This window comes from Lampetra planeri, chromosome 64, assembly GCF_965212315.1.
Source record: "Lampetra planeri chromosome 64, kcLamPlan1.2.h2, whole genome shotgun sequence".
Lineage (NCBI taxonomy): Eukaryota > Metazoa > Chordata > Hyperoartia > Petromyzontiformes > Petromyzontidae > Lampetra > Lampetra planeri.
This window is the reverse complement of record NC_136170.1, coordinates 1,913,258-1,940,019: the sequence shown is the minus strand read 5'-3', so window position 1 is coordinate 1,940,019 and position 26,762 is coordinate 1,913,258. Positions and strand designations below refer to the sequence as shown.

General features: G+C 48.5%; 1 protein-coding gene across 1 annotated transcript; it reads right to left on the bottom strand.

The window, feature by feature from the left end:
• Positions 1-13,201: 13,201 nt before the first annotated feature.
• On the bottom strand, positions 13,202-14,953 carry LOC144737054 (potassium voltage-gated channel subfamily A member 1-like). Its single transcript, XM_078619703.1, has 2 exons — positions 14,892-14,953; positions 13,202-14,780 (listed from the first exon to the last, which is right to left on the bottom strand). The coding sequence occupies exons 1-2, from the start codon at positions 14,951-14,953 to the stop codon at positions 13,202-13,204; spliced, it is 1,641 nt and encodes a 546-aa protein (XP_078475829.1).
• Positions 14,954-26,762: the final 11,809 nt, after the last annotated feature.

Below are 26,762 nucleotides of genomic sequence, written 5' to 3'. Positions count from 1 at the left end.
GGAAAATTTTGGAAGAGAATTTTCACGAAAATAAATTGTCACGCACAACGAGTCTGTGTGCAAAATGTCAGCTCGATTGGATCACGGGAAGTGGGTTAAAAAACGACCGAAAGATTTGCACGGTCGTAAGCGCGCAAGCAAGCAAGCAAGTGTTCTTAATATAAAGGATTTAAAAACACACGATGGGAGTGTAAAGTATAAGAAAGGTCATAATCACTAAAAATAAACTCTTTTTTATTATTTTTTAACCAGGTAAGGCCCCACTGAGCTATGCAGTTCTTTTAAAGAAGCGACCTCGCCCGTCACAGATGACAGCTCGACGAAGAGAGTGGCTCATTATCGTCGCGTGGACATTCACAGCAGCCGCAGACTCGAAGCGCGTGACGTCGGTTCTAAATGTGGAGGGGAAAACCGGAGGACCCGGAGAAAAATCCACGCGACCACGGGGAGAGAGAGACACCGAAAACTCCAAATATACAGCAGCAGGCATCAGGGATCGAACCCATGACCTCCTGCGTACCAGGCGAGGTAGTTAACATCTCCTAGCCACCGTGATGATGATGAGAGACGCAAACTCCAAATACAGCAGGCGTCGGGGATCGAACCCACGGCCTTCTGTACACCAGGCGAGGTAGTTAATATCTCCTAGCCACCGTGATGATGATGAGAGACGCAAGCTCCAAATATACAGCAGCAGGCGTCAGGGTCGGGATCGAACTCATGACCTCCTGTGTGCCAGGCGAGGTAGTTAATATCTCCTAGCCACCGTGATGATGATGAGAGACGCAAACTCCAAATATACAGCAGCAGGCGTCAGGGTCGGGATCGAACTCACGACCTCCTGTACACCAGGCGAGGTAGTTAACATCTCCTACGACGATGCTGATGATGGAATCTTGATGATATCCTCCGCCAAAGATAATTCCCAATTTCCGCGCAAAGGAATCCTGCCGGCAGATAACAGGAGTCGTTTGCGTTTTAGATTATTGATGTCTTCCCCTACTTTGAAGCCTATCCTCTTATTGATGTGAGCCAGCTCCAGGCATGCTTCTCGGAGGCTCGCAACGGGACACAACGGCGGAGATCGGTCCCGTGCCCTCCCTCTCTCTCTCTCGCTGTGTCTCTCTTTTTTTTTACGATCAGTGGAAACAAGAAGATGCTCGGTGTAATCGGCACTTTGCTTCGTTCATCATTTCGTAAATTTTTTTTTTGACATTTTTAAACTTTGCTTTATGTAAACCCTCACCTCTCGCTCACTCTCTCTCGCTCGCTCTCTCGGTCACTCTCTCGGTCATTCTCTCGCTCACTCTCTCGCTCACTCCCTCCCTCGCTCACTCTCTCGCTCACTCTCTCGCTCACTCCCTCGCTCACTCCCTCGCTCACTCTCTCGCTCACTCTCTCTCGCTCGCTCTCTCGGTCACTCTCTCTGTCATTCTCTCGCTCACTCTCTCGCTCACTCCCTCCCTCGCTCACTCTCTCGCTCACTCTCTCGCTCACTCCCTCGCTCACTCTCTCGCTCTCTCTCGTTCTGCACGCAGCCCTTCTCGCAGTCCGACGGCCTCCGACAGGTCTCTCTCGCTCGCTCGCTCGCTCTCTTTACCCTGAATTAGCTCCATCCTTATACTGGTAGGAACCTCCTAGTTCCACCAGCCTACAGGGGATTATTGTGTCCGTCCGTCTGTCGTGCATCTAAAAATGGGAGGGGTGGGGCTGGGTGGAGAGGGGAGGGTGGGGAGGGGCTGGGTGGGGCTGGGTGGGGAGGGTGGGGTGGGGCTGGGTGGGGAGGGGCTGGTCACCCCGTGGTGCCCTTATCAAACTCAACGTTTAACCTACTCACGCAGGCTTGTGCCCGCCCTCACAGTCGGGCATATTTGCGGAATACACCACGCCGCCGTTGACCCTGGCCATTGACCGAGCAACCCAACGTTCCTACCAGCTCCCTCCGCAGGAATGTGTAATGAGTGTCGCGCGGTTGTGCGTTCGTGACGACTCAAGTTGAATTCCTATCCTGCCAAAAACTACAAACAATGTATTTTTTCTAACCAGTTAAGGGCCACTGTATGTATGTGGAACTTCTTTTGCACCGTACGTAGCCAATCTTGCTCATCGAAGGTACAGGGGGAGGACAACAAACTATGTGTCTCTGTGTGAGTCTATGGGTCTCTGTGTGAGTCTATGGGTCTCTGTGTGAGTCTATGGGTCTCTGTGTGAGTCTATGGGTCTCGGTGTGAGTCTATGGGTCTCTGTGTGAGTCTATGGGTCTCTGTGTGAGTCTATGGGTCTCTGTGTGAGTCTATGGGTCTCGGTGTGAGTCTATGGGTCTCTGTGTGAGTCTATGGGTCTCGGTGTGAGTCTATGGGTCTCTGTGTGAGTCTGTGGGTCTCTGTTTGAGTCTTTGGGTCTTTATGTGAGTCTGTGGATCTCTGTGTGAGTATGTGGGTCTCTGTGTGAGTCCATGGGTCTCTGTGTGAGTCTATGTCTCTCTGTGTGAGTCTATGGGTCTCTGTTTGAGTCTGTGGATCTCTGTGTGAGTCTATGGGTCTCTGTGTGAGTCTATAGGTCTCTGCGTGAGTCTCTGGGTCTCTGTGTGAGTCTATGGGTTTCTGTGTGAGTCTATCGGTCTCTGTGTGAGTCTGTGGGTCTCTCTGTGAGTCTATGGGTCTCTGTGTGAGTCTGTGGGTCTCTGTGAGTCTGTGGGTCTCTGTGTGAGTGTATGGGTCTCTGTGTGAGTCTATGGGTCTTTGTGTGAGTCTATGGGTCTCTGTTTGATAATTTGGGTCTCTGTGTGAGTCTATGGGTCTCTGTGTGAGTATATGGATCTCTGTGTGAGTCTATGGGTCTCTGTGTGAGTCTATGGGTCTCGGTTTGAGTCTGTGGATCTCTGTGTGAGTCTATGGGTCTCTGTGTGAGTCTATGGGTCTCTATATGAGTCTATGGGTCTCTGTGTGAGTCTATGGGTCTCTATATGAGTCTATGGGTCTCTGTGTGAGTCTATGTTTGTTGAACTTCTTTCGCACCGTACGTAGTCAACCGCGCTAATCGGAGGTGCGGGGGAAGGAAAACAAACTAAACACAAACCGCAGTTCTAAATAGATGAGTTTCCATGGTGCAGCGTCTATGGCTGTGGTTCCTAACCTCGACTGCAGCCTTGCCATCCCATTCCTTCTCAATCGTTCCAAGTGTTTAATGTCAATAGACACACACTGTATGTTTGATGGAACAAAGCAAGCTCTACGTTCTTGCCCGTGCTTTATTTGCGTTGTCGATGATTTTCCTTCAAAGAAAATCCGTCCACGTGTCGCACGCCCCCCCAGAACGGGCATCTCGCACCCCCAGGAAATGCCAGATGCATCCCAGGATAAGAAGAACCACCGTACTCCTCGGTGGTTGACTTTACCGAATGGCTCTCTGGTTCTTTCGGTAAAGTGACGTATAAAGATTAAATAATAAATTAAATACTAGCATACGACGTTTCGATCGCAAAACAAGCGATCATCATCAGGTACAAATGAAATAGAAACACAAATCTAGTATGCTAAGAAATGTAATGTAATACAACAGAGAGTCGGATAACGTAACGGTCAACACCCTACCTATACACTACTACACTACACACTACACTATACACTACACTACGACACTATACACTACACTACTATACACTACACTACGCACTACTACACTACACTATACACTACAATACACTACTACACTACACTATACACTACTACAACAGAGAGTCGGATAACATAACGGTCAACACTCTACCTGGTTGATTACGTTCTTCCTGAGAATGCTAAATTTGAGAGAGAGAGACAAAACACAGAACCAGAGACATATAGACAGACATATAAGCAGAGACAAATACCACAGAGATACATAGAGAGAGAGAGACACGTACATAGGCACACAGAGAAACCACGCCTCTGTGTCGAGGCCTTAAATAGAGAGAGGGGGCGGAGAGAGAGGGAGGGGTTAGATAAATTAGCATGTCAATGAGTGGCACGGTGAGTGGCACGTGACTTTACCGAAAGAACCAAAGAGTTTGGATTCCTGCAGTCACGAAAGCTTCCAATCAAGATAAGAACCAACCGGTCTAGGCTGTCCAAGGTGCACCGTGCAAGCTGCTCGTGGTGGGGTACAGGAGACGGACTGATGCGGTGCAGGAGGATGTGGACTTGCTGACGACAGGTACCAGCGGTGTCAAGATCGGCCTCTGTGGAAGAGGAGGCTCGTGAAGGACGCTGCTGCTGCTGGGCTAGGGTGGAGAAGCGACGCTCAGAGCACATTGAGACACTTGAAATGCCTCAAGGTGCACCTAGCCTGGCACAACAGCTGTAGCGACGTCACCACCACTTCGTGGCGAACGGCAGCTGTTGTTTGTGTTTGTGGAGTGTTAGGCATGACCACCGTTGACTGCGACGCAGTGTTAATATAGACTGGCGTATGGATTGGCAAACAAGACTGTATATCATGAAATTACACCGCTATTCTTAGTAACGCCATCAGCACCAGCAGAGGCATCCCCCTATAGCGTCATCATCTGTAGCACCGCCACCACCGCCAACATCGGTAAACTACTCAACATTGTTACCACCACCATTATTAATTGCAAAATCGACCACCAACACCACCTATCATCATCATCATCATCATCGCCGCCGCCGCCTAAATTACCATCGTAATCTATTTGGTTATTTCGGTAAAGAACACGTAGAAAGAAAAAAATATAGTAATAGAGTACGACGTTTCGATTGCAACACAAGCAGCCGTCATCAGGTAGAAAACAAACCCAGTGAACTTAGAAACACAATGCAACCCAGCACAGAAAGTCGGCTAACACAACAGTCAGCACATTACCTAGTTGATTGCGTTCTTCCAAAGATTGCTAAATTTGAGAGAGAGACAAAACACAGACACGGAGATACACAGACACACAAGCAGAGAGAGACACACACAGACACACACAGAGAGAGACACACACAGAGACACAACATAGACACACAGAGACACACAGAGAGAGACACACAACATAGACACACAGACAGACACTTAAGCAGAGAGAGACACACACGCAGAAACACACAGAGAGAGACACACAACATAGACACACAGACAGACACACAAGCAGAGATATACAACACAGAGACACAGAGAGAGAGAGACACACAGACAGACACACAGAGAGAGACACACTGAGAGAGACACACAACAGACACATACGTACATTGTATATGTGTTGTGTGTCTCTCTCTGTGTGTCTCTGTGTGTCTCCCTCTCTCTGCTTGTGTATCTCTCTGTGTGTCTATGTTGTGTGTCGCTCTTTCTCTCTCGGTGTCTCTGTGTGTCTATGTTGTGTCTCTGTGTGTGTCTCTCTCTGTGTGTCTCTGTGTGTGTCTCTCTCTGCTTGTGTGTCTGTGTGTCTCCCTGTCTGTGTTTTGTCTCTCTCTCAAATTTAGCAATCTTTGGAAGAACGCAATCAACTAGGTAAGGTTCTGACTGTTGTGTTAGCCGACTTTCTTTGCTGGGTTGCATTGTGTTTCTAAGTTCACTGGGTTTGTTTTCTACCTGATGACGACTGCTTGTGTTGCAATCGAAACGTCATACTCTATTAGTGAATTATTTTCTTTCTACGTGACTTTATCGAAAGAACCAAAGGGCAATTCCTGCAGTCACGAAAGCTTAAAATCAAGTTTTACCATCGTAAATTACCCCCATCAATACTCGTTTGCATCCACAACGGGCATCACAGCGCGGGGCGATGATTACTGTATTTTCCAAAAATTGAGCATCATATTTCTGGCACAGCACAACAATAACCTTACATATTCTTGGTTCTTTCGGTAAAGTCAAATAAAAAAAATAGTAATTTTTATTTAATTTTTTTTATTTCCCTTTTACGTGACTTTACCGAAAGAACCAAGAATATGAATCCCTGCAGTCACGAAAGCTTTAAGTAAAAAAATTACTTTACATTTTAAATGGAAAAATTCGTGATGCCAGCACACATGACCCCTCTCTCTCTTTTGGAAGACCATCACTGGGTCTGGAACATCCACCGTGGTGCACATGGCGCGTCGTGCATATAAGTGACATTGTATATATTTCTCACGGATATTATAACACCGCAGTATTAACCAGGGCGGCCGCGTGGTGCGAACCACGGACCTTTGCAACGAGTGGCGAACGCACTAACGACGCTGGGCCGTGTAAATGCCCCCGTGTGTGTGAACGTAACGAATGCCCCCCCCTTCCCATGTGTGTGAACGTGAATGCCCTCGTATGTGTGAACTTGAAGAATGGCCCCGTACACGTGCGCGCGTGTGTGTGCGTGTGTGCGCGTGTGTGTGTGTGCGCGCGTGTGTGCGCGCGCGTGTGTGTGTGTGCGCGTGTGCGTGTGTGCACGCGTGTGTGTGTGTGCACGCGTGTGTGTGTGTGTGCGCGCGTGTGTGTGCGTGGGCGCGGGCGTGTGTGTGTGTGTGTGTGCGAAGGTGAACTCACCTTTTGCACGCAGGCCATGAGACGACCAGGGGCTTGGAAGCCAGTGCATTCCAACGACCCCCTATCCGAACAGCTCCCTCCAACGACCCTCGATCAACTCCCAGCCCCAGCAACAGCTGAGCGCGTAATAAATAACGGTACATCCGTGGAAGATTCGTGGGAATTCACGGCGTTCTCTTCAGAACAGGCAAACGAGGCACAAGCTCGGTAGCTCGAGACCACGTTCCTTTGCACATTCCGAGGGGAGGGGTGGGGGGTCACGGCCTTGCCCGTGTGACCTCTCTCTCTCTCTCTGACCTCTCTACTCATTTGCTATGAAGAGAGGAGGGCCATTGCCTGAAACGTCGCCCACTGTAGACTTGTCTTCGTGCGACACTTCAGACGCAGTGTCGCCGGTGAATTGCGTTGAGGTTTTTGTGGGTTTTTTATTTTTCGTTCGTGTCGTTTGTCCGCGCGAGTGCACTTTGAGAGCGAGAGAGCGAGCGAGCGAGTGATGTGCGTTATCTTCTTGGTTCTTTCGGTAAAGTCACGTAGAAGGGAAGTAATAAAATAATAAAAATAATAATAAAACATAATAAAACAATTCTCACGACGTTTCGGCCACAACGCAAGCAGCCGTCCTCAGGTGAAAACCAGGTCTGTCGAGGCGACAGCGTCTGAATGAAACAGCACACGTGCTTGGAGCGTGTCTATACGCTGGGTTGGAAGGGGGGAAGAAAGGGGGAGCCTTGAAAAAAGAATATGCATATCAAGAGGAATGATGTGCGTTCGCGCCGACCATTTTTTTTTCGTCTGGCCTCTTTGAGTGGCCAGAATTCCCTTTGGAAGGGGACAGCCAGCCGAGTCTTCAAGTCGTCTTTCTATATATCCGGTCCGGCTTTGTCCATTCGCAACAATTGCTGCTGTTATCATCATCATCATTGTTATCATCATCATCACCATCGGCATCATCATTGGTCGTAAAGTTGAATTCAACCCGAAAGTCCATCGCAGTCGCGAACCGACCCAACTTTGCACCTCGCGTCAAAACTCAATGCCAGTTTGGCTCACAAGTAAGCCACTCAAGATCTTGAAGTTGCAGGGTTACTCTTTGGCAGGGTCTCCGTTATTTTATTTTTTTCTCTCTTCCTGCAGCTCCCCCCCCCCCCCCAAAAAAACCCTTGTGTCCATTCAATTGGATTACAGCAACAACAAACAATGCAGGTGTGTGGACTCTGAGATGATGTCGAGGCGAACCCACACTGAGAGTGGTGGTCGTTGGGTTCAGTCTGTTTGTTTGCGAGGGTCGCGGAAGCCCGCACAACGGAAGTGGTGGTAGCAGCAGTAGTGTGGGCATCCCAGCAAAGTAAAATTAACGGACAAAACTCAGCGCATTCGTCAATAGCAATATGCAGTGCCGCGTGGTAACGTGTATAGCGGGCAACGTTTCGGGCAATGTCCCATTTTTGTGAGCTCTGAAGAAATGGCCATTGACTCAAATACGTCGTCGATTTGATATACATTCCCCCCCATGTTAAAGCCACACACACAGTGTTACTATTGACGAAGGTGCTGACACATTGTTAGCTCTACTATGGGAACCTCATTTGCCAGTAAAAATATGATAATTGGTTTTTTACCCTTCTATCTGGCAACAAAAGGTGTCAGTTTTGTTGCCAGATAGAAGGGTAAAAAACCAATTATCACATTGTTAGCTGTGTCACTGCCAACGCAGCAAAGACGGCGGTGGGCCAACTGCATCGACGAGCGGCGCTTTCAGGACGCATTGCTTCCGCGGCCGTCTGGAACGCTCTCTTCCCTTCCGATACCAGGAAGCCACTTGGAGCTGTGCAATTTTAGATCATCTCGATCAGTGGTTCTAGACCCTTCACTGCAGCATTGCACCCCAATGGTTTGTCAGTCGTTAAAACAGATGCGACAATTTAAATTTTGATTTAAAGCTTTCGTGACTGCAGGGATTCATATTCTTGGTTCTTTCGGTAAAGTCACGTAGAAGGGAAATAATAAAATAATATTAATATAAAACAATAAAAATTCTCACGATGTTTCGACTGATGATGATTGCTTGTGTTGCAGTCGAAACGTCGTGAGAATTAATATTTTTTATATTATTTTATTATTTTCCTTCTACGTGACTTTACCGAAATAACCAAGAATAAGATGCGACAATGGTAATAGCTGCACAGCGGGTTTGATGAAACGAACTTAAGTTGCTCCTTACGTTGCCCCGTGCTTAATTTATGTTTTCGATGATTTACCTTCTAAATAAAATAAAATTTGGCCACGTCTCGCATTCCCAGAAAGGGCATCTGGCATCCCCAGTGGGTGCGTGATGCACCCCAGGCCAAGAATCACTGCAGTCCAAGATTGACAAACTAATTTCTTGACATACTCTTAGGTGTTTTTTTCGGTAAAGTCACGTAGGTAAAAAATAAAATTTAAATTAAAGTAAGTAATAATATAAATAAAATAAAATTATAAATCACTAAATCAATAAATCAAAGTTGTGATTGATTATTTTATTTTATTTCTATTATTACTTTTATTAATTTGCAGTGACGAAAGCTTCAAATCTAGAATTAATTTCTTGACGACTGCCTTTTTTTTTTGCTTTCAGTTTGATGCCCTTCGCCCGCACCTCCGAGTTTCGATGGTTGGACTACGTACGGCGGTGCGAAAGAACTTCAACATACACACACACAGCAGCAGCACCACCACCAGCACTGAATATTGTGTTCACATAAGTATCGCAAAGTGACAAGCGCATGCGTGACCAGACAGCAGGAGAGGCAGACCACACGAGGTGGAAGTGGCTCACTCCTTCAATGGCCCAGTAAAACAACAACAACAACAACACACTAAAGCACATGCACAAGCATCCCACCCACCACCACCCATCCAGCCCCGCGATATTAATTCAGAGCCAAAGGGTCAAAATCACTCCTCGACAATGGAGGGCGACTTCGTTTTGCTCGCCCGGGCCTCTTCCCTCTCTGTCCGGGCGGAGAGCGGGGCCCCAATGGCCGGTTCATCAGGCCTGTCCTTGAGGCGACAGCCTACGCCTTGCATGATTAGGCCTCTTGTTACAAGGTGGTTTGGACTCTGAGTTGGCACTGCCCTCAGGCCTGTCCTTGAGGCGACAGCCTACGCCTTGCATGAATAGGCCTCCTGCTACAAGGCGGCGGACAATCTGTGTTGGCACTGCCCTCAAGCATGTCCGTGAGGCGACGGCCTCATCTTGTAGGAGTAGGCCTACTCCTCCATCTATAAGGCGGTGGACACTCTGAGTTGGCACTGCCCTCAGGCCTGTCCAGAAGGCCGTCAATGGCCTCATCTTGTAGGAGTAGACCTCCATCTATAACGTGGTGGACAATCTGAGTTGGCACTGCCCTTAGGCATTTCCAGAAGGCCGTCAATGGCCTCATCTTGTAGGAGTAGACCTCCTCCATCTATAACGTGGTGGACACTCTGAGTTGGCACTGCCCTAAGGCCTGTCCGTGAGGCGACGGCCTCATATTGTAGGAGTAGGCCTTCTCCTCCACCTGCTATAACGCGATGGACACTCTGTGTTGCCACTGCCCTCAGGTCTGGAGTCAATGAGACGGCATCCTAACCCAGCAAGAGACCTCCTGCTATAAGGCGGTGGTGCGTGGTGGACTTGTTGTGGTGGCACTTCCCGCAGTAATGTCGTTGAGGGTGGCGGCCTGACCTCGTAGGAGGAGGCCTGCTGCTGCTATAACGGCGGTCGACTGTGTGTCGGCACTGTCCTCAGGTGTGTCGCGAGGCGCGGGCTTAACCGGACAGGAAGAGGCCTCCTGCTACAACGCAGTGGAACGCGCTGGGCGTTTTGTGTTGGCACTACCCAAAGATCTGTCGTCAATGAGGTGACGGCCTAACATCCTTCTGCGTTGGACTCTTTTCATTGGCACTGCTCGCAGATCTGCCGTGAGCTAGGCGGCCTAACCCCCTTGCAGGAGGCATCATCTTGCTGTCACGTGGTGAACTCTTTTTATTATTACACGCTTTCTATTAACTCACTCTGTCTGTTGTTGTCGTTGTTGTATCCTCAAATCTTGTAACTCAATTTTAACCCGCTTCCCAATGTGGTATCGACTGCAAACTTGGCATACTTTTGTCATACTGATGACAATACTATATTATATAATGAAAAAAATAAAAAATCAATTTTTTAACCATTTTTTTTATATGTTATGTTTTATTGCACGCTTTCTATTAACTCACTGTCTGTTGTTGTTTTATCCTCAAATCTTGTTATTCAATTTTAACCCACTTCCCAATGTGGTATCGACTGCAAACTTGGTATACTTATGTCATACTGATGACAATACTATATTCTATCATTCAAAATTAAATATTTTTAAACAATCTTTTTTATGTTATGTTTCGGCTTGGCTCTAATTGTCCACACTCAACTGACGTTGGCTGTAAATCACCACAGTCCCTTACGTTATGGCAAGCTTCGGGGCCACTTCCTGGAGTCGTGGAGTTCTTCCATTACTCGTACGGTACATTTCATTAAAGCGTGTTTTTTAAAAAGTTGTTTTTAATATTACTTCTTGTTCGCACTGCCCAGCAGGTATGCCATGAGGCGCAGGCCTCAACTTGCAGGTTGGGGCCTCATCCTTCTATAACGCGGCGGGGCCATCTGTAACCTCACGCGTTTCTCACGACGATTCGATTCTATCCTTGCGTACGGCAATACAATACTGCATATCCGATCACGGTGGTGATGATCTTGTGCTTTATTTATAGAGCGCCTTGAAGGCGCTTAACATAATTTAACACAGACGGTATATACAAATACACAATTTCGATGGCAGGGACGTGCAGCGGACGAGAAACGGGTGATCAAGATGGAGAGGTTCAATAGGGGTGAGGGTAGGGGAACAGTGGAGGGGGGAAGGAAGAGGTGGAGGAATGGACGGTGGAGAAGAAGTTTGAGGCTTTAAGACAGGAACGTAAGGAGGTTAAGGAAGGGAGGGGGGGTGGGCGGCATAATGTGATGAAGATGAGTGGATGATAGGGGCCGGCCTCATAGCAGCAAACATGCTCAGCTTGGGTTACTCTCGAGGAGCAAATATCGGCCACCCCCACGTGCCCACATCCCTCCCAAGTGCCCTCCACGCATACCACGTGGACAAATCGTTGGTCAATTAATCCCCATGATCCACGTGGCATGGCCAGGCCGTCGCTCAGCAGCGGATTGACACAAATGGCTGTACGAGTGGCTGTCCACGACAAAACGTTTCTCTTTGGGCGAGATCGCGTGAATAGAAATGTGTCGTTAATCCGCCACCACCCGACACAGCCAATTAGGTTTGTAACGTAAACGAAACGTGCCCAATGCGTTACCACTTCCTCGCTTGGGCAATTGCTATCTTGGGCTATTGCATTCTACGAACAAAACGGGCATTTTGTACAAAAGAAGAAGGTAATGAATCTGAACAGTGTCAGTAATGGAGGCCTCGCCTTGTCCACATGAGCAGTAATCACGCGAACTCAAGTCATCCTCGCAGCAGCGAGCGGCCTTTGGCTGAGCCATCGATAAAAGACGGTCACCGCTTGGCACGGCGCTTTCAGATGCGCTTCTGCGTCCATCTGCAATGCTCTTCCGATGTTAGGCAGCCACCGGGAGATATTCTCTTTTAAATCTCGTTTGTTGTCCTTCCCCCGCACCTCTAATTATCATGGTTGGCTACGTACGGTGCGAAAGAAGTTCAACACACACGCACAAAGACTGCCGATTCCCCCGCCGTGGCACTTGCCGCAATAGCTGTCCAACATCAAACACCGAGGAGCTGAGGAATCGGTGGATATCTGAACACACTGCCGCCACCCACGCACGTGCAAAGCATCTTCAGCCCAAACATCTGAAATTATTATCATCAAATATCCCCCCCGCGCGTCGTTCTGTTGATGCCACCGTTCAGGAAATGTATTTCTCAGCTCAAGACAGCGTCTCAGTGCTCCCGACTCGTTGATTTACTCACAGCTTGATGCACGGAATGGGAATTATACCTCCGATTCTTGCTGTTGTTTCCTTTGCGTTTCATTCGATGAGCGATCATGCGGGTCTTTTAAGTCGACCGTCAATCCTTTTGGCGCGCTCCATCTGCATTACCGCCAGCGAGTCGTTTAAGTTCACGATTGTGCTCAAATTTTCGTTGTCAGCTTAATTTAAAAACTGTTGATACATGCATAGCAGCCCTAAGAAACCTGCCCACGTAGTTCTCAAGGATATATCTTCATTGTGAACCCAAGTCGTTAGCGGGTACAAATAAAAAAAATCTGAAAAAAATGTCTGTGAGCACAAGCTTGCATGCTTATATAGAAAAAAAAATTCAGATCTAAAATATTGACAAATTTGGACTCATTAGAGCCATAAGAACTGTGAGTAGGATGTATGTGAATACCATTGGTTTGGTTGATCGAACTGCGAATAATACAATAATCCACGATTATAGCAGCTTCTTTTGTGCCTCCTGGCTTTGCAGTTTTAACTCGGAACTAACGTTTTCCATGATCGCCCTTTGCTCATTACAGATGACTTCTCGCATGGCGCTGCATCTTCGTGTCCACAGTCTCGCTCGAGTCTATTTTTACGCGCCGAGCACATCGTCGGCGCCGTCTGCCGCACGTGCGAAACCTCCTCTGCGCCGATGATGTGACTTGGCGGGCACTAGGCAATGAGTCCTAGCCCCGTCCGCTCAGAAAGGTTATTGGGGACTTGTCCAGAATCCACCTCCTTGAGGATTGCCACCACGTCAGCCCCGTCGCCCCTGCCGCTCTGCGGGTTGACCTCCGTGGACATTTGCTTGAGAACTTCTTCATCGCCTCCTCCTCCTCCTCCACCTCCTCCGTCGTCATTGGTGTTGAGGCTGGACACGTGCGAGTACTGAGCCTGGTCCTCGCTGTCCATCTCGCGGTGGTAGAAGTAGTTGAAGTTGGAGACGATCACGGGCACGGGCAGCGCGATGGTGAGCACGCCCGCGATGGCGCACAGCGAGCCCACGATCTTCCCCCCGACGGTCTTGGGCCACATGTCGCCGTAGCCCACCGTGGTCATCGTGACGACGGCCCACCAGAACGCGTGCGGGATGCTCGTGAAATCCGTTTCGGACTCGTCCGACTCGGCGAAGTAGACGGCGCTCGAGAAGAGGATGACGCCGATGAAGAGGAAGAAGATGAGGAGGCCGAGCTCGCGCATGGAGGCGCTCAGGGTCTGGCCCAGGATCTGCAGCCCCTTGGAGTGTCGCGACAGCTTGAAGATCCTGAAGACGCGCACGAGGCGGACTACCCTGAAGATCGCGAGCGACATCGTCTGCTGCCCGTTGCCCTCCTGCTCCGCCAACTCGGTGCCCAGGGTGATGAAGTAGGGCATGATGGCCACGATGTCGATGATGTTCATGATGTCCTTGAAGAAGGCCGGCTTGCTGGGACTTGCGAGAAAGCGCACCGTGAGCTCGAAGCTGAACCACACGATGCAGACGGTCTCGATGATGAAGAAGGGGTCCGCGAACGAGCTGCCCGAGGCCTCGTCCTCTGCCTCAGTGCCGTTGACGAATGGCACGGCGAGCGAGGCGTTCTCCCTCTCCTCTCGGAACATGGGCAGCGTCTCGACGCAGAAGATGATGATGGAGACGACGATGACGAGCACCGACACGATGGCGATGACGCGCGCCGCGCCAGAACTCTCGGGGTACTCGAACAGGAGCCACACGTGGCGCTGGAACTCGTTCGCCGGCATCGGCCTCTCCTCCTCCTTCGCGTAGCCCTCGTCCTCCCGGTAGCGCACCATTGCCTCGTCGCCCAGCTCGTAGAACTTGATCTCCTCGGCGAAGATGTCGAAGGGCACGCTCGCCGGCCGCCGCAGCCTGCCGCCCGACTGGTAGTAGTAGAGGATGGCGTCGAAGCTGGGCCGGTTGCGATCGAAGAAGTACTCGTTGCGCAGCGGGTCGTAGTAGTGCGACCGCCGCTCCGCGTCGCCCAGCAGCGTGTCGGGGAACTGCGCCAGCGTGCCCAGCTGCGTCTCGAAGCGCAGCCCCGACACGTTGAACACCACTCGCTCCACGTCATCGTGCTGCTCGCCCGGTCCCTCTCCCGCCCCCCGTCCGCACGCCTCCGCGTCGCCGAGTAGCGCCTCCGTGTCCTCTTCGACGAGAACGCCGATGATACCCTTGGGCGGTAGAGATTCGGACCCCTCCGCCCGAATGCCCGTGGACCCGGTCGATTCCAGGCTTTCTTTCCTCTGCTTTCTCCTGCCTGCGCCCGTCCGCCTCTTCCGTTTCTCGTTGCCGTCGTCCCTTTTGTCTTCACCGTCGTCGTCGTCGCCGCCGCTGCTGCCGCTGCTGCTGTGGCTGCTGCTGGACGCAGGGGACGGGGCGGCGAGGGCGGACGCGGCGGCGACGCGCTGGTCCTTGAGGCCGGTCATGCGGGCCGTGCCGACGAAAAGGGCCTGTGCGGTGCGCGGGAGGTGGTGGTGGTGGTGGTGGTGGCGATGTCCATGAGATCCGGAGACGGCCGATTCCATCCTGGATCGATAACGGCGGCGGCGGCGGCGACGACGGCCGACGACGAACTCTCCTGCCTCGCGCAAGTTGATTTTGGGACGCGAAATTGAAATTGAAAGACGTGTCGATGATGAACGAGGCACGGCGGCAAGGAGGCGTTGACTGCAATCTCACCGTCTGCTCCCGATCAGAGCGTCGAGAGCACTCTGGGCACACTGAGACTCACACGGTAGCGGCTGACTTAACACCCCGAGTTCGGTCCAACAGCACACACGTGTACCAGCGTCTCATTTACATCCATTCGGGTTTCTCAAAAAGGCTCGGTGGGGGTGCACTTATTTATTCCTCGTCCCCCCCCCACCCACCCACCACCCTTCCACTTGTGAAAACAAAAATCCGCGAAAAAGACGGCAACACGCCGCTTCTCCGCTTCTCTCGCAAACAAGGCCGTGTAGCCCCTTGGCACGCGAGCGCCCTGTCGTCTACAAGCCGTGTCTTCGTGTGTGTGTGTGTGTGTCCCCGCAACCACCGATCTCATCGCAGGCAGAAACGAACATGATACAGAGAGAGGGGAGAGGGAGAGAGGAGGGGAGGGGGGGACGGAGAAGGTAGGCAGGCATGCGTTCATTAAAAATAACCCTGGCATCAATGACCGTGTTCATCCAGTGCCACAAGGAAAAGTAAGACGACTGGCACGAACCAGAAGCCAGAGGGGTGTTCTTGCAACCCTGAGCCTCCTGCTTACAAAAATATAGCGTGGAATGTATCAGGGTTTCCACATGCAGGGGGGTTGGGGGTGGCTGGGGGGGGGGGAGTCAGTGGAATTCGTGTAGCTCTCCCTGACGAAGCTCAAAGCATTGCAAGCGAAACGTCGGCGCGGGTTTTTTGACGGCGAAGTCTGGAAGGCGTCCGCGGAGTGGAGCCGCAGCTGAATCATTCCATCCGAGAGAGAGAGTGTTTGCTCGACTAGAAACCAAAAACTAGATTTCACGTTGCCAGGTAAGGCACCAACCACCGAGCTATATGCCGCGCTCTCTCTCTCTTTCAGAGAAGCGACCCGGACACGGATGGTAGCCCGACGAAGTGGCAAATCGCGTGGCATTTAAAGGCAGCGGACAAAATCCTCTTAAACGCGTGGTGACGTCGGTTCTAAATGTGGAAGGGAAAAACCGGAGGACCCGGAGAAAAATCCACGTGACCACAGTGAGAGAGAGAGACACCGCAAGCTCCAAATATACAGCAGCAAGCGTCAGGGTCGGGGATCGAACCCACGACCTCCTGTATACCAGGCGAGGTAGTTAACATCTAGCCACCGTGATGATGATGAGAGACGCAAACTCCAAATATACAGCAGCAGGCGTCAGGGTCGGGGATCGAACCCACGGCCTCCTGCAGACCAGGCGAGGTAGTTAACATATCCAAGCCACCGTGATGATGATGAGAGACGCAAACTCAAAATATACAGCAGCAGGCGTCAGGGTCGGGATCGAACCCACGACCTCCTGTACACCAGGCGATGTAGTTAACATCTCCTAGCCACCGTGATGATGATGAGACACGCAAACTCCAAATATACAGCAGCAAGCGTCAGGGTCGGGGATCGAACCCACGACCTCTTGTATACCAGGCGAGGTAGTTAACATCTCATAGCCACCGTGATGATGATGAGAGACGCAAACTCCAAATATACAGCAGCAGGCGTCAGGGTCGGGGATCGGACCCACGACCTCCTGTGTACCAGGCGAGGTAGTTAACATCTCCTAGCCACCGTGATGATGATGAGAGACGCAACTCCAAATATACAGCAGCAGGCGTCAGGGTCGGGGATCGAACCCACGACCTCCTGTACACCAGGCGAGGTAGTTAACATCTCCTAGCCACCGTGATGATGATGAGAGACGCAAACTCCAAATATACAGCAGCAGGCGTCAGGGTCGGGATCGAACCCACGACCTCCTGTATACCAGGCGAGGTAGTTAACATCTCCTAGCCACCGTGATGATGATGAGAGACGCAAACTCCAAATATACAGCAGCAGGCGTCAGGGTCGGGGATCGAACCCACGACCTCCTGTACACCAGGCGAGGTAGATGATGATGATGAGACACGCAAACTCCAAATATACAGCAGCAGGCGTCAGGGTCGGGGATCGAACCCACGATCTCCTCTATACCAGGCGAGGTAGTTAACGTCTCATAGCCACCGTGATGCCCAAGGGAGGAGGTGGAGCGGGGGGGGGGGGGTACATATACCGCTCACCCTAACCGGATGAGTGGGATATACTTCTCAGTGGGATACCTATCCCATAATCCGAACCGGGTGAGTGGGATCAATATCCCGCTCATCATCACTGGATGAGAAGCAGGCAGAATAGTCCTCGCCAACTGTGTTTAATAATGATGTACGTTCTTTTTTAAGGGCTACTTGTTGTTGACGAGTGTGCTTGTGCATTGCCTGCCAATGCTGCAGCATCAACAAATAATTTATTCAAGCAGATGGATTATTTGATGATGATTCTAGTATATTTAGGATTCGTCGCTTTGCTAATTTTGATTCATATGTAGTTTTTTTCTGACTTTATGTGAACGAAAATACACAAATTCGCCAGTTTTCTCATTGAAAATAGGAGAATTTCTAAATATCACTGTCCAGGTCACAAAAGCAAAGTTTGTGGGGAATAAAAGCCGTTCTTTTCAGGCATAAGCAATTAGGAAATAACACTTACTATCCAGGAACAAACAAAAATAAAAAGTTGGTTACACAGTGTCATGATGCATTGGCAGTGGTGCACGTTTAACAAAACAACCAATTAACAGCTTTGTCATTAACACCGCGGCCTTAAAATAAATCATATCGTAGGTGATGTTTGGGGCATTCTTCATAGCGCATGCATGATGCAAGAACAACGAAACAAACCCCCGTTTTAGAGCATCTTTAGCGCAAGAACTCAACGGCAGGGATGGAGTTCCCCACCAAACGTTGAACCCCTTCGGTGCCGCTCCTCCAGTGGGCATCGCTTCTCAAGAGCGTCCGTGAGGGCATTTAGGCACTCGCCCTCCCTCCCTTTGCCTTATCCTGCAGAGGCGTCGGCCAAGGGAGCGAGGTTTGTTGCGATGTTGATTTGAAGCTTTCGTGACTGCAGGCATCCATACTCTTTGGTTCTTTCGGTAAAGACGGTCGCTTGTGTCGCGATCGAAACGTCGTGATCTCTTCATTTCTTATCTACGTGACTTTACCGAAAGAACCAAAGAGTAAGGTTTGTTACAGTTTATTGAAACGATTTATTGAAACGATTTATTGAAACGATTTATTGAAACGTGCGGTTTAAGACGGGTTTCCATTGCGCTGAAATCCGCCGCGTGTGCTTTGTGCTGGTGTCTAAACCCCCAAATTCATATCCCCCGCGGTGCTGTGGGAGCTGAATGGTCTCGCTCAATATTAATAATAATAAAGTACTTTTGGGGAGGGAAAAAAAGACCCCACCGGCGAAGAATGTTAATGCTACCCCCATCCCCTCCCTTTGATGCTGCTAATCCTGCATAATGATCGGGCATAATATGACTTTGAAACTCCTCCTACGCATTTCCCATAAATATGTTAAATTCCTCTTGATATGCAAATTATTTTGTCAAGGCGCTCTTCTTCCACCCCTCCAACCCAGCTTAAATATACGCACCAAGCTTGGTGGTGTTTCATTCTTCACCTGAGGACGGCTGCTTGCGTTGTGGCCGAAACGTCGTGAGAATTATTTTATTATAAAAATCAAACATGATAAAATAAATGTTTTATTTTAATTATTTTATTACTTCCCTTCTACGTGACTTTACCGAAAGAACCAAGAAGATGAATCCCTGCAGTCACGAAAGCTTTAAATCGAAATTTAAACCCCACCGGCGGTTTTACGAAGCCGCGTTTACTGTGAGCCTCGGTAAGCTACACTGCACCGATGAGTCCTAAGCACGACGAAACCAGTCCACAGTTGTCGTTCGGTCAGTGTTGGTGCTCAAACTCAATGTGACGGTGACCCCGAGACCAGGGGTTGGGGGGGGGAGATCATGCTCAGGTTGCGAGGACTCTGCTGCCTGCTTCTCATCCGGTTAGGATGAGCTGGACATGTATCACACTCACCGCGAGAACGCTCGCAAAGCCGTGCAGCGTTTATCATCCGAGGGAACACATAACACTGGTCAACACACTTTTTTTTCTGGCATAAGGTATTCCAACGGGTTTAAGGTGCTGATTCCAAATCTGGCATCAGTGTTTGTCTATCACATCAGGTTTTTGAGATATCAAATATTGCATTTTCAATAAAAACTGCGGAAGAAAAATATTAAATAAATGTGGATATCTACATAAAATGATATTATAAACACACTATCCTAAAAATACAGCACCGTATTTTAACACTAAAGCAGTCACTGACTCGCAACTACTTGCAATCATAAGTGACAGAGTTATTTTCTGGTAAAATCAATGGAAATGGGGTATGCCGATAGCATAAAATGAGATGTGATAGAGCAAATCTGAGATCAGATTTGGAATCAGCACCCTGAAATTAGTCTAGAACAGCTGCAAAAGTCCAGGCCAGAAAAAAATGTTTTTTTGTTGTTGTTGACCAGTGTTATTGACGGGTAGAGCTGCAAGTTTGATCGCTGAGCCGGACACTTTAGAACTGTAGCAACAACAATCTTAATTTTGGAGCTTTCGTGACTGCAGGAATTATTCTTTGGTTCTTTCGGTAAAGTCACGTATAAAGATAAAATAATAAATTAAATAATAGCATACTACTGTCTATAGTTTTCTGGTTAGATTTTTGTTGCTATTTCTTTTATACCTGATGATGATTGCTTGTGTTGCAATCGAAACGTCGTAGTATGCTATTATTTAATTTATTATTTTATCTTTGTAGCAACAACAACAAAACATCGATCGGCTTTTGGTGCATTTGGAGTTACCGTTGTTCTCCGGGACTCTTTAGGGTGCTCCGGTAAGTTAGACGAATCGCCAAAATCCGCGTGGCCGGTGTCAATGTGGTTCACACAAACTCTGGTCTCACAAAGATAAAGATCCCCTGCACCGCATAGCCTCAACCGACTGTTGGGGCGAGTGCCGTTCGCGAGTAGCATCTTCGTGAAGGCCGGCACGGCACACGAGTGTGTGGTGTGGACCAACACCACCCCCGGCCGCCTTTGTCTCCCCCAGTTGAGATTTTTACACACCGCCGCGCCAGGTACCCATTGAGGTGGTGGGGTGGTGGGGAGTGTGTCTTACAATCTGGAGAACGCGGCAAAGTCAAATGACATTCACAAGACAGAATCGGAATGTTTATTTATCGTGGAGAAAAGCCGATGAGCTGTGAAGATGTTTTTCCGCAGACGCCGTTGAAACATCCTTCAGGACTTTCGATTTTAAAGCTTTCGTGACTGCAGGGATTCATCTTCTTGGTTCTTTCGGTAAAGTCAGACTCTGTCTTCTCGACAGACCTGATCTCCACCTGAGGACGGCTGCTTGCGTTGTGGCCGAAACGTCGTGAGAATTATTTATTATGTTTTATTTTTATTATTTTTTTCATTCTACGTGACTTTACCGAAAGAACCAAGAAGATGATCCTTCAGGACGTCAGCCGGATTTCGAAACGCTCAATGCGCTACTTAAGATCGGTTGTCTTCCAGAAAATATAAACGCATGAAAACCAAAAAGAAGCGAGTACCGTATCTTTGTATTTTTTTTTTATCTCTTTCAAACAATAATTTAAATTAAAGTGCTACACTTTTTAAACGAAAACCAAAATCAAAAAAGTTATTCGAAACTTTTTTTTTTCAACAGCATAACATCACAGGCAAATCTCGGTTCTTTTTATATTCGCGAGCCAAACTACTGCCCAGCAGAAGTTTAGTTTATTTTGTCAAGAAAGACCAAAGCCCAGAGGTGTGGACTCGAGTCATGTGACTTGGACTCGAGTCAGACTCGAGTCATGAATTTGATGACTTGCGACTCGACTTGGACTTGCATAACAATGACTTTGTCCCACCTATGAGATGTGGACTCGAGTCATGTGACTTGGACTCGAGTCAGACTCGAGTCATGAATTTGATGACTTGCGACTCGACTTGGACTTGCATAACAATGACTTTGTCCCACCTATGAGATGTGGACTCGAGTCATGTGACTTGGACTCGAGTCAGACTCGAGTCATGAATTTGATGACTTGCGACTCGACTTGGACTTGCATAACAATGACTTTGTCCCACCTATGAGATGTGGACTCGAGTCATGTGACTTGGACTCGAGTCAGACTCGAGTCATGAATTTGATGACTTGCGACTCGACTTGGACTTGCATAACAATGACTTTGTCCCACCTATGAGATGTGGACTCGAGTCATGTGACTTGGACTCGAGTCAGACTCGAGTCATGAATTTGATGACTTGCGACTCGACTTGGACTTGCATAACAATGACTTTGTCCCACCTATGAGATGTGGACTCGAGTCATGTGACTTGGACTCGAGTCAGACTCGAGTCATGAATTTGATGACTTGCGACTCGACTTGGACTTGCATAACAATGACTTTGTCCCACCTATGCCAAAGCCCCCTTTCGCACAGGTGACAAGAGCAGGAATACACGTGTGGTGCATCGTTAGCACGAACATCAAGAGCATTGACATGTGAATTGTTAATTATCATCATCATCATCACTTATACTTGTTTTATTATTACAGATTTTAATTTAGTGTTTCTTGGTAAACCGTGTGCTTTACCAACGGCACTTTTTACGACTAATGTTGCACTTTTCTAATTCCTTAACTCAAAACTTTTAAAATATTTATTTTAGATTTGAAATTACATAATTTCCTAACTTCATTCTCTAATTCATTCATTTGTATTCATCGTTTACCTTTTCTCTGTTACGTCCGTCACGGAAAACGGTGTTGCGCGTGCGTGCGTGTTTTTTTTCTAATTTATGAAACCCGACTTAAAGGAGGCCTCTTTTAGCTCCCAGGGCACTTCACAATAAACTGAATCGACCCATCACGGCGAGCCAGGCAGGCCCAGCTGTAGCCGCTGGGCGGTCGGGACAGCCTGCCGGCTGGCCACGGAACATTCGTGGGCCACGAGGGTGGGTGCTCAAGGTGAAAAAAAAAAAATCCTGCCCAGTGGCAACGTTTAACACGTAGGAGACTTTCGCGATCAATATCATCCATAATGCAGTTTTTTTTTTTTTTTGGGGGGGGGGGGGCGGTTAGATCGCGTAAATGTAAATGTGTGTCGTGAAATCCGCCACCACCCAACGCGGACAATTCGTAAGGTTTGTCACGTGGACAACACGTGGTCAATTCGTTACTAGTGCACCAGCGTGGTTGGTGAAGAGTAAACCCACACACCGGCAAGAGATGTCCATTGTAATGTATATACATCATAGCTACCCTTCTATTTAAGAACCAAACGGGATGGATTTCTCCACAAATCTGTCTGCCGCCTGATGATGCCGGTTGTAATTACTGGTGAAACGTCGTACTCGGATTGTGAGCGTCGTGGGTTTGACTCTCCAACACACAGCCGGTTAGTGCTCTACGAGTAACGTTTTGGCCACGTTTTGTTTACGTGACAAACCCCTTACTAATTCTAGATTTGAAGCTTTCGTGACTGCAAGGATTCATATTCTTAGGTTTTTTCGGTAAAGTCACGTAATTAATAAAAGTAAAATAAAAAAAAAATCACGACGTTTCGGAGGCAACACAAGCTTCCGTCTTCAGGTGGAACCGTCACAGCACGATAGCTGTATCAAGTGAGAGAAATTCCAAGAAACAGTATTTGTATATATACTGGTTGAGGGTGGGAGGAGCCAAGGTAGGCCCTGAACCTCACAAAATAATATTCACGTGAGAATTATTTTATTATGTTTTATTTTTATTATTTTATTATTTCCCTTCTACGTGATTTTACCGAAAGAACCAAGAAGATGAATAATATTGGTCGCGAAAGCCTACGTGTTCAACTGGTTCTTCTCTGCTCTGCCAAGAAAGTGTGGTGGGGGGGGGGGTTGGTGGGGGCAGGAGGCAGTGGGCAGGATTCGATTCACGGAGCCACGCGATATATTAATTGTCAGCATCAGATGCACGAGATATTAATACGGAGCCTGACGTCAAATCACGCCGCGGATTAAGTGCGAGATATCGTCTCCCCCGCTGCGCTGGCTTGCAACAGCCGACTAAATTTGGAAGCACGTTTCCACAGTCGTGCCTGCCTTCTCTGTTTTATCACCGATCGGGGGAGGGGGAGCCCCCCTTTCTTCCTCATGACCCCCACGCCTTCAGCATGTGATCGGTGTCATCGGATGCGCTCGGTGAATCTGGGCACGGGCCACGAGAAGTTGTGCCAAATAAGCGAAACGATTTTTATTTTTTTTACGCTACCGGGCGAGGGCTTACCGAGCTCTGTGAAGCTCTTTTTGTTGTATTCTTTGGTTCTTTCGGTAAAGTCACGTAGGAGGGATATAATAAAATAATATAAATATTAAACAATATTATTTATATTCTGCGTGACTTTACCGAAAGAACCAAGAATATGAATCCCTGCAGTCACGAAAGCTATAAATAAAATAAAAACTTCGATTTAAAGCTTTCGTGACTGCAGGGATTCATCTTCTTGGTTCTTTCGGTAAAGTCACGTAGAAGGGAAGTAATAAAATAATAAAAATAAAACATAATAAAATTATGTTATTATGTTTATTTTATTTTTATTTTATTTTATTACTTCCCTTCTACGTGACTTTACCGAAAGAACCAAGAAGAAAAATAAAAACAATTTTTTTATGTTGCAGAAATGACCTGGCACCACACACTGATGGCTCGACGAAGTGGCTTATCATCATCACGTGGAAACCTAGAGCGGCCAAATACTGTTCAACGTGTGTTTCTGAATGCGGCGGGGAGGAACTGGATGGCCCGGAGAAAAAAAATCAACGCAACCACGGGGAGAAAAATCATGCAAACTCCAAATATACAGCAGCAGGGGGGGGATCGAACCCACGACCTTATGTATACCAGGCGAGGTAGTTAACATCTCCTAGCCACCGTGATGATGATGAGAGACGCAAACTCCAAATACACAGCAGCAGGCGTCAGGGTCGGGATCAAACCCACGACCTCCTGTGTACCAGGCGAGGTAGTCAACATCTCGCCCGTGTGGCGCCCCAGGTTTTGCTTTCTGCGTTGCTGGCGCTGCAGCCTCGAGTCAACACTGGACTTTGGACTCGTTCCCGACACCAGAGTCTTGCCAGAGACGACGATAGCGATGCACCCGTTATTACCCCTCTCTCTCTCTCGTGTCGTCTGTTACAGCGTCCTTAAGGTAGAGAAGTCATCAAACTCATCGTCGTCACCATCATCATCACCACCTTTTTCAACGGGTTAACTTAACTTGTAATCAAAAGTTTCGTCTACTTCCTGTTGTCAAAATCAATTCAAAATTATGCACACGTACTCAGATCCGGTGACAATGCGTGCATGTATCAAAATCGGCATCAATTAATCAATAATATTGATTATATTGAGACTAGGCTCTAAGGATAGCTGTCTCGGGTGTGGACCAATCAACTTCAAGGACAGTGCATACATTATCAGAGTTATGTCTTTTGTTTGCATTATGACTGCAGGTATTGTGGTCTATGCAAACATGACTCCTTGTAAAAAAGGTGTCAGTTTTGTTGCCAGATAGAAGGGTAAAAAAATAATTATTATATTTATGTATTTTATATTTAGTTTTTTCACATCGGTTTATTGTATGGAAGTAGGGTAGTTGCAGTTTTTTAGCGTCAATATGTTAAATTCCACCGTTGATATGTAAACTCCTTTGTCAAGGCACTCTGCTCCTCCCACCCAGCTTAAATATACGCTGCTAAGCTTAGCGGTGTTCATTACGATGCTGTTTTTTTCAGACAACTCTGTTCTTCACCTGAGGACGGCTGCTTGTGTTGTGGCCGAAACGTCGTGAGAATTTTATTTGATTGTTTAATTTTTTATTATTTTATTATTTACCTTCTACGTGACTTTACCGAAAGATCCAAGAAGATGAATCAATTAATTTGCTACTTTAAAGCAATTTACATTTTGTATGGACGCCTTATTATTGATATATATATATTTGTGTGTAGGTCAAAAACGCTGCGGTCCCAAAACTCTCCAATCACCTCGCCCAAGAACCAGGCGCCACGTGTCTCAGGCGCGTCAGTCGTGATTAAAACCGTTGTTTTTAAAAACAACTTTTTTAAAGGAGTTTTTTTCTGTGCCTTTCAATGCAGCACTGACGCCAGCAATACCAAGTTAAGCGGCAGGCTGCTGGGGACACCTTCTTGTCTTGCCGAGGGGCAGTAATACGATTTTTCAAGTATCTTTCACAGGCCACGCGTTAACGGACGCCCTTTGACCCCCACTGCCGCTGCAAATTTGCGGCAGCGGCAGTGGCGGCGTTAAACCCACACCGACTTTTAAGACGCGTATTTCAGGCCCCCATCTCCTCTGTCGCCTGGCTTTATGAGCCTTTATGAGCCAGGCGACAGAGAGAAGATGGGGAGTTGGTGTGAGGGCCGCCGGGCCCCTTACGCCCGTGAAATATTACACGCAGTCAAGAAAAAACGCATCATCATCACCACCACCACCACCACCATTATTATCATACAATTTTCACGCGAGAAATAACGGGGGCTCCTCGCCGTTTGCCGCGCGCCAATGCGACGCGCCCATGATGGCCGTGGGCCGCGTGAAATGAAGACGCGGGCCAGTGATGGCCCACGAGCCGTGCGTAGGCCAACCCGGGCCCTCGCATAGGCCCGACTTTGCGCGACTTAAATTGTCGCCACGCGGCGCGGGGAATCCGGGCCGCGGTACTCGCCGCAAGTCATGGACGCGCGACAATCCTGGTGCCAGGCCACGTGGGGCTGGAGTAGGGTTGACACCTCTCGGGCCGCAAGGAAACCAGAACAAATCGTCGGCAGGAGAGGAGGAGGAGGATCAATGTTTGACGGTGCAGCCAAGGCGAGATGTCATCTCCCTCGCCTGGTATGCAGGAGGTCGCGGGTTTGATCCCGAGCCCAGCGGTCGCGTGGCTTTTTCTCCGGGCCACTCCGGTTTGCCCCTCCGCGTTTAGAATGGGCAACCCACGCGTTTCGGGGAAGTTGGCCGCTGCTATGAATTTCCACGCGATAAGCCACTCCGCTGAGCTTTCATTTGCGGCCGGGTCACTTCTAAAAAAAGAAGCTGCATTGCTCATTGGGGCCTTGCCTGGTAAAATAGAAAAAATTGACGAGCGAATACGTATTCCTGCCATGATGCCGTGACGTCTATTCCACATGGGAGGAGGCCTTTGCGTGCCGTGATCCACGTCTGAGAAAGTAATTTGGAAATTCCTCAATTGGGAAATATAAACGTGGCAATCATCGCCCCCTTCCTTCCGTAAAAAACGACTGCAGACCATGGCCGTGAATCACAGCGCCTTCGTGAAAGCCTCAAATGACTCAAATACCTCATGGACTGATCCTTCCCCCACACCGAGCCATGAATAATCGTAAGCGAGTATTATTTAGTAAATTGAAAACTCATTATTTTTGTCAACTCCTTTTTTGCATTTCGTTTATCATCGTTCCCCCGGCACCTCCGATCAGCGCCGTTGGCTACGTACGGCGTGAAAGAAGTTCAACAAACATTGTTTAGTTCGTTAACCTTCCCCCG